At 36.0% G+C, this 12,829-nt stretch overlaps 1 protein-coding gene across 5 annotated transcripts in view; it reads right to left on the bottom strand.

Moving 5' to 3' along the window:
• The window catches only part of LOC106176057 (A disintegrin and metalloproteinase with thrombospondin motifs 6-like), a 48,715-nt gene extending 40,149 nt beyond the window's left edge, over positions 1-8,566 (bottom strand). For all 5 annotated transcript variants that reach the window (XM_087008981.1, XM_087008982.1, XM_087008984.1 and 2 more), the window contains exons 1-6: positions 8,272-8,566; positions 6,447-6,510; positions 5,758-5,922; positions 4,636-4,778; positions 4,057-4,210; positions 781-929 (exon numbers count right to left, since the gene is read on the bottom strand). In XM_087008981.1, coding sequence (XP_086865107.1) covers positions 781-929; positions 4,057-4,210; positions 4,636-4,778; positions 5,758-5,922; positions 6,447-6,510; positions 8,272-8,325 — 729 coding nt within the window. In that variant the 5' untranslated portion in view covers positions 8,326-8,566. The remainder of the gene's footprint in view (positions 1-780; positions 930-4,056; positions 4,211-4,635; positions 4,779-5,757; positions 5,923-6,446; positions 6,511-8,271) is intronic.
• Positions 8,567-12,829: the final 4,263 nt, after the last annotated feature.

The following is a 12,829-nucleotide window of genomic DNA, read 5'->3' as shown; positions in this document are numbered from 1 at the left end:
GTTAGAAGAAGATTCAAAGTGTTTTTTTTTTTTTTTGCACAATCATTCACCCACCTCAGAGAGAGAGAGACAGAGACAGAGAGAGAGAAGAATAACTGTTTAATATAAAGAAAAAATTCAAAGATGCATTTATTAGAAAAAAATCCTAGTGCTTTTCGTTTCACATTTATCACAACCTACTTCAAGCTTCTTAGAAAAAAGTCTTCATCGGAAGTATTTTTGAAAGACAAAACGACGAAATCTAATCTTTCAGTGAAATAATCTTGCTTAGAGGCAGAAGTGGCTTGGATTTCGCTCGCAATAAGCTTCGTTACCACAAGCTCTGACGTTCGATCGTGATGGTTGATTCCTGGTGAATAACTGGTATTGTTTAGGGCGCAAGGTATAGATCTTACAGTAATCGATGTATGTAGGCAGCTGTACCATGGAGGTAGCTGTTTGAAGCTATCAATTTTCAAAGCAATTTTGTGAAACCGTCTTGGGAGTTCAACCCCCCCCCCCCTTGTGTACAATAGCGCATGCCCTTCAAGTATGCAAATGTCTAGTACTAGCACAGCACTAATTCCATGTTTATATTTAAATATGATACAGTATGCTTGATAGTCTGCTGTGTGTAGTAGTATATGTCGTAATATGTATACGGTCATTTCGAAAAGTTCGACAAAGAACAAATTCAAATTAAGACTACCACTTCCTCCAATCATTTTAAGAAGAAAATGCTTATTCAGCTGTTCAATTAGATGACGTGTGAGGCAAGATTACAGAGCTCAAACAACATACCACATTTAAAGATGTTAAAACGTAACGCTGTGTGTCTTGTTCATGGTACCACCACATTTTGGTATCCACGACAACCATCAGCTCGATTGTCTTTTCCCCTGCTGCCCTCTTGTGGCGAGTTGTCAGAGACTTCAATACACTGTCACTTCCTGAAAGCGAAGATAAAAACGTTTTGAAACAAATGGTAAGAAAGCCAGATTTCCTATGGTTTGAGAATTTGAATATGCACAAGTCACAAATTCCATAATGTAGACAGTAATATTTGTTTCCTTTTTAAAAGGGCTGAAAAACTAGAGCGTGTAAATTGGAACTTTGATTCTATAGGTTATATGTTTTTGCCCTAAAAACTACTAGCTCAATTGGCAAAATAAAATTAAAACTCTCGAGTGTTTCTACACACATCAAAAAGGGATTTCATTGTCTTTCCTCAAGCCTCTCGCCGATCCATTAGTTGGTTTAATTTCAAACAAATAACACATCTACACTCAAAGATATGTTCACAGGAAAAAACTAATCTAGGGGCCTGTTTTTCTACTTGATAAAAGCTATTTGATAAAAACTGATGAGACACACCCATTTATGCATTTCGTAACGAACATAATTTTAACCTTAATCCTCTTTAAGGTAGGTGTGTCTTACTGAATTTTAAGTATCGGTCACTCTGGAAGACCACTTTATTTCGTCTATTTAATCTTACAGTACTACGGCTCATCAGAAAAGAGCACAATATAACAGAAAATAATTAAAAATTTGATGAGAGACAATACAAAGTTGTATAACTTTGCAACATCATCAAAGTTACATTTATGTTGATTCGGAAGCACATATTAAAATTTTATCTAAATAATTTTATTGTTTAACATTGTTGAACAACTTGATAAGTTTTAATATAGTTGGGTTTTATAGGAATTTTTATATAGCCCAGCTTTGGTATAATATAGAAATGACACACGATAAAAACGGAATTTGTATTCTTCATTCAAGATACGAATTTCATCATTTCTGTTGTGTTTTGTATTGGATTACCTTCCTTGCCCTACGTCCAATCGGTGGAAATTAAGTTGACATTCTGCAATGCATACTATATCATTTGTAGTATTGGCTTGGTTAGATGATACGATAATGTAACCACTGAAATATAGTCCATTTCTATCCCTCACCCCCTTCCCTGGTTCTCTAGATTGACTTACTTCTTCCAGGTGTTACATATAGATCAGATAGAAAAACTAAACGCTAACATCTCTGAATGTGTCTTTAACCGGTTTCCGTTCCTGCATAGGTCATAATTATTTTTCTTGTTTGCGTAGTTTGTCTTATTTGTCTTGACATTGACCTTTAAGTAAACAAGTCAGACTTGTTTCCCTTTTTGGGACCATTAACATCAGAAAAGTTCCGTGGTGGTGTGTTTCGTACAACATCTGTAGGTATTGCGTTAAGCTTTATTTGAGATTCAGGTAGAATGGCACGACTTACGACAATTGAAACCGAAGAAAAAGGTTAGTGTACGGTTACATCCGTTACTGACAGATCCTTGCCAATTAAAACAGGTACTTTGGGTAAAATGAGAGAGCGCTGAGGGAGTTATTCAGCAAATAATTGGAATAATTACGACTCATAAATCAGGCACCGAGTCATTGATACTTGGAGTGTCACAAATCCAAATGTGAAACGATTACATTCGGCGACCGATGAAAGAAGAAAAATGCATATTTTTTCCTGGTGTTGGGACCAATTTGTAATATAGATAAAGACGAATCATGGCAATTTCCCCATGGCGTATATATTTACTGCTTAGTCTTCATATATCGCATGCTAAAAGACAAAAGGGGCGAATTCTCATGTCATGCTTAAAACATTTAAACTTATAAGTATTTGATGCGAGCTACTTCAGATCCAAGGGCAAATACGGCAGCCGGATTATGCTTTAACGGCGATGTATTGAATTTAATTACTGTCTAGACAACAAAGAATGAAAATATATATGTGTACATTAAAACTCTGGATCTGTAATGGATATAGTGTTTTTGATGAACGAACAGGATAAAAATAACAATAGGCCATGAAAGAAGTATTGGAAACACAATAAAAATTCATTTCACGGAGTAAATGGAGCGAATAATTCGCCTTCTACGTGAAATATTCTGCAAAATGCTAGGAACCCTTCCTTTATACAGAGTCCATGGAAGCATCACAAATTCAACAAGAGTAAAAATCATGAATCCATCATCATCATCATAAAATCAAACAACTTAATAAATTTAACTTTTCTACAATCTATTGTAGTACTTCTTTTCTAATTTGCTCGGTGATAAAACCAATAGACTGGAGAAGGTGTGAATTTAAGTCTGCTCGTCAGCAAGGTATAGGAACGTGCTTTGTCACATTCACAGTGTCTAATTAAGCTCATTGCTTTCTATTTAGTTCTTACCTCATTTACGTGAACGTAGCCTTTCAAATTGTCTCCGAACGCCACGCGAGGCCTAACAAGTGCCATCTCACTGATTCCAATTAAGAATCCGGCCTGTAATTGCATTGTTTCTACGTCTTTGCCTTATGTAAGACCAACACAGACTTGTAACAGCATGATTATTGTTCGAAAAGATGACCGTTATATGCGTCACGAGGCCCTGATTTCCAGCAATATTAACGTTCACCACAATGAATGGCTAAATTATCATCTTTGTAAACATACCTAAGTATTGCAATGTCAGAAAATGGGGCGATCTAGGTCACTCTTAATTACACTCATTCTCAGCGTTTGCGTAAATTACAATTATTTTAAAAGCCAAAATACTAGAATCGCTGAACCATTTTTAAGACATTTTTCTTGAAATGCCATTCGTTGCAATTAGTCGTTGGCCCCATGTAAATGGTCCTAATGAACCTTTCCACATACAGCCATCGAGGATAATTTTCATTTCAAAGAAAATACAATGCTAGCTGTGTAAGCATAGCATGGAGTCAAATTATTAAAGCAAGTGCTTTTTCTAGTTTTATCGTGTCAACGGAGCAAAAGTTAAAATTTTATTTCCCCCAAAATATGCAAATGAAAAATATAACAGTTATCCTGTTTGTGTGAGCAAGATTCACCTAAGTAAGATAATGCAGCAACAGATATCAATGTAATTGCAGTCATCGTACATGTAGGCCTATCATAGAAAGTTTCGTCAACACGGTCGAGTAAAAATTGATAAACAATTGTTATTATTGAATTAAAGGTATCATTTAAATGGCACTCATGAACGTGTGCTGAGTAAGTTATATATCAACACTCACGTTTAACTCTACAGGTCTTGGTTTTAGGAACACGTTTGTAGACTACGTGGGGATGTTCGTGCTCAGCTAGTTGCTTTTCCGTAAGATGTTGCCTGTGTTTTTCCTTCAGTGGGGTGATAAGTAGGTCATGGTGCTCGGTGCTGACCATTCCGTGCTTGAAAATAATAAATAAAATACAAAAATGTAGCCGAAATGCATGCACATTAGTACGTGAAAAAAGAAACTGCGACAATGAAAAAAAATCTTATATCACAGATCAAGGTCTGGTGACATTCCGCACTTAAACCCCCTTTACACTGGACGGCGTTCTTTCTGCATCCTTTGTGCGCCCATAAAACTGGCATCGCTGTGGCCGTAGAATGGAAGCACAAGCATCGCTTTGGTTGCAGAATGAATGCTCAGTGATAAGCCATTTGTCGGTACGTAAAGTATGTTTTACCATCAAACGGGGCTGTACAGTGTAAAGGGGGCTTTTGCACTGTTGTAAATGGTTACTCCCCTGTATTATCTTTTACTTTATTTATTTTTTAACTTGTTCTTAAAAGACAGAGCGAAGACCCTGGATAGAGGACTACTTACTAGTCCTCTGCATGTGCTGACGGCAGCAATAGAACCATTATGGAACGCCGATTCCCCCAAGTAGTAGCAGTTCTGGTTGGCCGACTCTCTGCAAGGCACCACGTGTGTGGTCCCGTTATGGCCCATTCTATGCACGAGGCATTCTAAAGCATTAGAAAAAAAATTAAAGCAAGTGATTAATATTGACAGTGAACAAGCATAATGCTACAAGAAACGTGCGTGTAATTAATTTTTCATAGATAAAGGCAGACATTTATATCATTATTTCACTGCGGAATAGCGCTGATCGTGGAAAAATGAGTCTGGATATACACGAACTGGCCAACGCATGCCAACACACTGTTCAAACAGAACATTTTGTATCAACTCGAATTTCCATGCTCTACCGTCTTATCGACAAGTTTAAATATCTTTAAGTCCTCCCTAAGCAAAACAAATGTTACTTTCGGCTTTTACGGTGTTAACAACACTAAGCTAATCATAACATGCAAAAACAATACAGTTAACCTGTGATGTTTTCTTCGATTTAATGTAACTGACGTAGCAGAAAGACAACCTCATATATCTCCTAGCAGTTATTGTAAGTTTTTAATTTCCAAATAATATTCTTAAAGTAACCTGTTCCTGAAATTTAGTTTATGACAATTGTTGTTGAAATGATCGTCAATGACAGTGAATTGTATCTGAAACAATACATCAAGCCGTCGCCCTGTAATTCTAAAAGGTCACATTACTCGATTTCATTGCATTCCATATAGTTTCGACAAAGGTCGTATGAATTCATCAAATTTGCGGTGAAAAAATTACTTTGTAAATCGTATCGATAACAATGTTTTGATGTCCGTGATACTGTCTACCTTATGTAGAGGCTTACTGTACGCATTTAAGCAAACACTCCTATCTTCCAGGTTAAAAATTGCTACTCAAAGAGAATATACCGCTCGTGAAATTGGTTAGTATGACGCAAATCACTTAGCAGAATCCGTTATGAGAAAAAAAATAATAAAGGTAAAGAGTGGATTGCTAGAGAAAGATCTATTTACTGGTATTTTAGTTTATCATTAATTGAAGTACTTTCTAATTTGTAATAAAATATACTGTGCACAGTGGATTTTAGATTACCTGAAGGAACCAGTCTTTCGTTTTTCACAAGAGAGAGAGGGTATTCTTCGCCGAATGCTGTCAGATGGTATTTTTTGAAATCGTCTGCGCCACTGTCGCGGCGGTGTCGGAGACCTTGGACGGGCGTTGGTACCCGCGTGGGTGTGATAATGTCATAATCCGGAACTGAAATCGAAAAATGACTTTTTTTATTTCAATCTGTTTAAACAATCAATCCGACCAATTTGCAAATGACCATATGTTCACGCTTCTTTCTTTTTATTAAGTTATCTTCAAACATTGGGAAAATGTTGAATGAACGTTGATCCAATCCTGACAATAAGTAAAATGAAAAACCATTTTAAGACAACAGGCACATATTTGGACAACTTCTTCCAAGAATGACTGTCTTTTAACATCTTTCACTAATCCTTATTTTTCAATCCAACTTTAATTTGAAGCAACTTTATACAATAAAACCTGGAGATCTTGTTAAAAAAAATGTCTGACCAAGATGGTCAGTAACATTCTTGTTCCCTTGTGAATTCCAACAATTATCCATCTCTGTTACTTCTAAACTAATTCGAGATCAAATGTCTGTTTCAACCACCAAGACCAATTTGCCATTATAGAATAAAACTTATCCTACGACACTTGAGCTTTCTTATTTTCACATCTCCGGATACCGTAGTTTAATCAAGGAAACTTACCTTCATGCCTTTTATTAGTACCAAAGTAATGAATGAGGTCGTTTTCGCTCAGACCATGATGAAACTGAAAATGCACATTTTCAATATTAAAGTTCACTCATCGCTTTACAAGTAAATATGAGACGGGTTTTTTTTTCTTTTTTAGAAATTTAAGAATAAAAAATGTTTGCCATTTTATTTAAACCAGAGGTATCTTGATCATTGATGGTTGCATGCGCAGCATTTCAATCATTACCATTCAGAATTACATGAGGTAAGTAGGTGGGAACTACAGATACCTTTTAGAATTTATAATTCATAATCCAGGGTTAATTCGGGGTTAATTCGGGGACTAAAAATCCTAATAAACTGTCTAGGATTGCAATATTTATTGAACCTATGAAACTTTTGATCTTATGATCAGGAAGCACAGAACTTGTATATTCGGTGTAGCTATGAATCAGTATACTGGGTGACTTCATCATTAATCAAAGTTGTGTGTACAAACACAGACAAAATCCTCGTCCTAATTGTAAAAAGATATTAATGTTGATAAAACAGATAAAAATAAAGTGCAATCGTTTATCGAAATTTGAAAAAAAATACCACAAACACAACTAATGGATACCCTTCCATACGTCTTTAACGCCTACTATTGCTTAAAAGCAAAATATTATAACATTTTTCTTTCTTTGGTCATATGTGATACCGTTATCACAGTGCTTAATTCTTTTTTTGAATCACAGTGCTGAATCTAATTGTGCACTGCTTTTTTATCTTTATCTGGTATTGTTTTCGGTTCACAGACAGTAATACGGAACAGCAAGTATTATAAAATCCTATGTTATTGAGTCAAATTTCCAAGTTTGATACCTAACTCCAGTTTCTGTTCGTTAAAGTCTTTATTTATATCTCAAAGTACGTCACCGGGTTAGGTAAGACTTCTCAATTTTGACAGTAAGATATAAATGTTAGTAACGTATACGACGTGGTCGCGATTCCTCGATTTATAAACTGGGGTCTCAACGGAAAGTTGTTTTGGAAGTTTCCTGAAAAACATGAGATAACCCCTGGTTCGTCATTATGACTAAATACATCTGGGTTTCCTTTAATTAGAAATTTAATCCGACACTTTAGTTCATGATGATTAACAGGTGATAAAAGTACCCGATCGTCTATACAAAGTGACATCTTACCGAATATTCCGCGAAAAAAAAGGAAAGAAAACGGGCTTGTTTGATCAATTTTGAATGACTTGCTTAGGAGAGATGGAAACAAATAAAGAAATCAATTACAGTCAGTAACAATAAGGAAGAAATCGTTTTAGGACAATGGCAGCGTACTAAATTATTTATAAGATGTATGCATTAAAAATCTCGTTTAGCCTAAGACATTTAGGACCTTGTTGCGGCTTTTAGTAGGTCTCTTATGTAAAAAATTCGTCACGTTAACGTTTTCTACAATAAATTTAACCCTAAAAATCAAACGTCTAAAAAGAATTTTAATACTTTTTAAAGCCCAAAAGATCGTTTACTTTCCCCACATAATCCACTTGACACTGTACACGAGCTTAACCTAATAAACAAGACTAAGACATCATTCCACTATTTTCAATATGAGTAATTCGATTTCTTTTTTCAATTAAATGTCAAGTCTATTAGACATAAATCGTGTTTCAGTCTACATAAATAATCCGTGATTGTTGAGGTATGTAGATAGTTTTAGAGGGAAAGGTTTGATCGGGAGCTACCTGACTATATTCATAATAAAGTGCAATATTGGGAAGAAGCACTAAAACTTGTCAATATTTTATTTTTAGGAATCGTGACATTAATGAGCGACTTACCTGCAAAGACTCCGCACTGACAACGGCTGTCAGAAGAAGGAAAACTAGCCGCATAACCAATACGTTTCAGGGCCTGGCAGACGAAATGGAAGGTGTGATATCCGGGGGAGATGACTGGATCCTATGTGACCAGTTCGGGAGGAAAGGACTCTTTCAAAACTTTTTAAAACTTTCTTCGCCTCACCACAAACGCGCAAACGAGATATATATACGATTAATTACGAAATAGTTAACTCGACAAGTTGCTGGACGCCGGCGTGTCTACACGGCTAAGGAACCCGATGAAGTGAGAGAGAATTAAACGCCTCATATTTACTTAAGATTAACATAAATTACTTTATCAGTGAAATTAAGTTTAAGTATCAATTTGATCAAACAGCGCGTGCAACAAGTTGTAATTGAAATCGAACGGGGGCATATAAATTAAAGAGTAAATTTGCTATTGTTAAACCCTAAAGGCCATGGCAATGTAAGGATATGTTTAACTTGGAGTTTAAAACGAATTAAATGAAAATGTGCCAGGATTGCTGTAAATCTGATGCAATACAATGTTTGTTCACTACCCAGTAATTTGAAAATACAAATAATTGGCATTCTTTGCTTAGTCTAGCCTTCACTGTCTTATAACTTGAATACGATTTTAAAGAAAAAATCATCAAAGATGCTCAGACAAAAAAATACAGTGTTAAAGTTAACCCCAGGAATTTGAAAAATCGATCCCCTCGGCCTAGTTCATTCTCATAAGAGGTCTTGTAATGCAGTTGTTATAGACAAAACATAAACATCGGGATTTTGATACATCGGAAACTATCCTTTCCACTATAGCGGCGCAATTATTCGTGCGTGGCCCGCCCTTAAGTTGCCGTGTTAGAGAGACACTCGACCCTCTAATCAAAGACCTACGTACAGCATGACGTCTCGTAAACAGCTGCGGTCAACACAAGAAGACTTGCCTTAGCAACCCAACGCGTGCAGGTGCGAATTGATCTCATCTGTAAACCATTGCAATTATTTTGGGAAGCGTGACTGTTAATTTGCGTCGCATGGACTTAATACGTGACTTCTCATTTGCCGCTTGAATGTCTTTTGTAACCATACAATGCACTTGAATATATAAGTGTGTTGCATTTTTACTTTTTGGTCAATTCTTGCAAGGCAAATTGATTCAGCGACAGGACACGAAAATGTCTTTTAAGTACATTTCAACCCCCCCCCAAAAAAAAACGTATAGAAGGGGTTGTAGTGTTATGATCCAGCTTACATTATGTCAGCTCAATATGATGACTTCAAGTATGAAGTCAGTCCTAAGGTTTTGACCATATTGATGGAAATGGTACATAACTATGCTACAGATCTATAACCGTTTTCAAAACAGGCATGTCGCTTTACAGGAACTAGACTTGTGTGTTTTCAAGTACATAACACGATCCATATTTCAAAATGTAAAACTAAGGCATTTATATATTGAAAAATAATGAATGATTGTTAACTTCACTCATTAAAATAGGTATTCTGTTTGACTTTGAAAATCATTTCCCTTTGACAATTGTCATTTCTCTTTGCTTCTTGCATGCTTATTGAAAATAACATTAAATTTCTAAGTTTTCCTGTAGGCATATATATTCGTCCTACTGCTTCGGTTTCCCTGCATGTATTTGATTGTTAGTACATTGTGTACTTCTCACTTTCGTGTGAAACATGTTAACATAATGGTTTGGATGCTAAGCCATCGGATAAACATAACACGATAACTGCTCTTTTGCAAATCAACATCTGAGTTCTAATTTACGTGTAAAAGTAATCTGTTCATGATGAAATTCCATTACAAAATTAAGAAATAAACTGCACGCAATAAGAAATATGACATTATATAGAAATCGGTTGATTCTGGATCGTTGGCTGGTCTTCTTTCAAGGTAAAACGGGGCGTTTTTGATACTATCACAGAAGCAGGTGATCAAAAGAAGACACGAACGCTAAAGAATCGGTCCGTACATTATATCGGTCTGTACATGTATCCTGTGTTATCATCTAACGCCTCTGGCACGACGGTCGCGTTCTTACTCATCCCTCTAAGCGCGTGAAGTGACAAGAGCCGGTGATAACCATGGGTCTGTTTCAAATAAATCTTCCCGCCTGTCAACCAATTCTATCACGTATCAAATTAATCGTACCGTTTTTTCTTTGACGCCGATGGAAAGTTTAGTTTTGGAGCTTCTATTCTTAACAACAGGTTTTGCATTGCTGAGCGTTTATCTGATCTGGAAAATGTAAGAACTTGTCACTGTCAATTGTGTCGGACTTTCCTTATCCATTAACGTATTGTAAATGGCTCCTAACGGCTTATCTTTCATACAAAGAAATATGTGTCAAGCTGCTGTATTTGAAAAACAATATGACAAAAGTATACAAAATATGAACATTTATAAAATATGTAAGAAGAATTTTGTATAGAAACAGGCAAATTTATGTCTAAGAGACTGAATCTATATTGTATGATAGGAATCTCATGCAAAAAAAACCATGCCATTTGTCAATATGGCATTATTCGTAATCATTTCAATATTTCCTACACCCAGTACCTTTACCCTTTTTTCTCATGATTAATGTTCAATTAGTCAATAACATCCGTTATCGGAAAATTAAAAAAAGTACGAGTAAAAACTGCGCCCCGTAAACCAACAGAAAATATAATGGTAACGGTGCAGAATTCGTGGGACGGAAGTCACGTGGTCGTTCCCCCTTGGGTCTAATTTTATTACGTCTTCAGATAGGGCCCTTAACAGCCAATGTCTGCGATGACGTAGGCGAAAACATGGGTAGGTATTTCCAAACAACATATTGGGAAGTGACCTGCGTCCGGTCAAAGAAGAATGAACGCTTGTCGTTTCAGACTTCAGAAGTATTGTATAAGCGCGGAAGCCGCTGCCGTTTGTGGATAACAGGTTTTCTCACTATTGTCAAAAACAAACTGTGCTCGCTCTGGGAGCAAATATTTAGAAAAAGATTGAACCCAGCTTCAATCTCGGACGATGGGAAATAAAGGCATCTTATTGCATCCCATATTTTCCGTTCATATCAGCATAAACCCACGAGTAATGGTCGTTCTCTAGGTCATCTGCGCTGTAGAAAAACCAGAAACGACTTTTTACGAACCAATAAATGGTTAACATTTCTCGCCAAAAACCGGAAAAACGCTTGCAGTCAATAAGAAGACGCTACTAAATGAATAAGCACCGGGAAATGACAACGGCTTTTGTGGTCGCCGGGGTTTCTGAGCACAAGTGCCTCCAACAGGCCTGGCCAAATGATAAGATATATCATTTGACTACTAGTACCAAGTACCATCAAAAGAAAGCCAGATCCGTTTCTGAAATATTGGATTTTGGATCGGCCTTTGAGGGATAATTTCTCGATTTTTTTTTTATTTATTTTTATTTTTTATTTTATTTTTTTTTTTTTGTTCTCAGTCTAAAATTGCAGAGATAAGTTCAGTAAAAGGGGCTACTTTTATAGCTTCGATCTTACATCTTATATTGTCTGTTACGAGCCGTGGGCTTCAAACATTGACAAAGTCTGGTCATGCACGTAAATGGCGGGACTATACAATCTGCTCAAAGCGTGCCATACAATAGAGATGCTTAAATGAAGAGAAAATAAAAATGTAGACGTATTTTTGAAGAATTAGTTAAAACAATATAATTGTGACACAACACCACTAGGGGGAAATGTAGATTTCTCATCAAGTGCAAAAAATGAGCCCGTTCCGTAGCTTTTCACAGGTTATAGAGTTTTGATTTTAAAGCTCGTTCAGAAATGGTCTTTCTTGAACCCGAAATTATCTTCCAATTGTCAATTGACAAGCATCTACATACATGAGAGCTATAACTTAGTACTGCAAAGAATAAAACCACTGCTTGTGTCAAAGTTTTGCGTCCATAATTTTAGCAACATGCTTTGCTTTTGTCTATAGCTGTCGCTTCACAAAGACAAACCTCTTTTTATTCTGATACATTGATATATACTGATACACTGACAAACAAAAACTATACTTATATTTTAAGAAGTAAAAAGTTAATGAGGTTATTCTGTGTCCCCAAGCATCCTTTGTGCGATGCACTGCAGTTTCGACTTAGCGAGATTTGAATAACAATGATCTGAACGTTAAGACCAATTTTGAGGCAACAGCCTATGGTCCTACTCTTAAGGCGTAAATAACTAATTTCAGGTTAAAAATGAAATTCCATTTACTAAGTTTTTATACATTTCTGTGTTTTTGGTAAAAACGGCGTATTATCTTAATTCCTAACGGATAAAACTCCTCACATTTTATTCGAATGCCATAGATCCCAGTTGGAAGAGTAGACTCTTTGAACAAAATGCGCTAGTTAGACTGAGTAAAACAAGAATTTAAGGAAAATTCTGAATCACCGTTTTGTTTCATCTCCCATGGTTTAATAACAGCATTTTAAAAAATGAAGTTGAGAAGTGCCCTGGAAAGTGAGGTATCAGAAACAGGAAATGTATTTTTTTTTCTCAAAAGGAGAAATATGCTGCTG

The sequence above is a fragment of the Lingula anatina genome, chromosome 3, assembly GCF_051362555.1.
Source record: "Lingula anatina isolate TDL-2025a chromosome 3, LinAna3.0, whole genome shotgun sequence".
NCBI lineage: Eukaryota > Metazoa > Brachiopoda > Lingulata > Lingulida > Lingulidae > Lingula > Lingula anatina.
The sequence above is the reverse complement of the archived record's forward strand: the minus strand, read 5'-3'. Positions and strand labels throughout refer to the sequence as shown.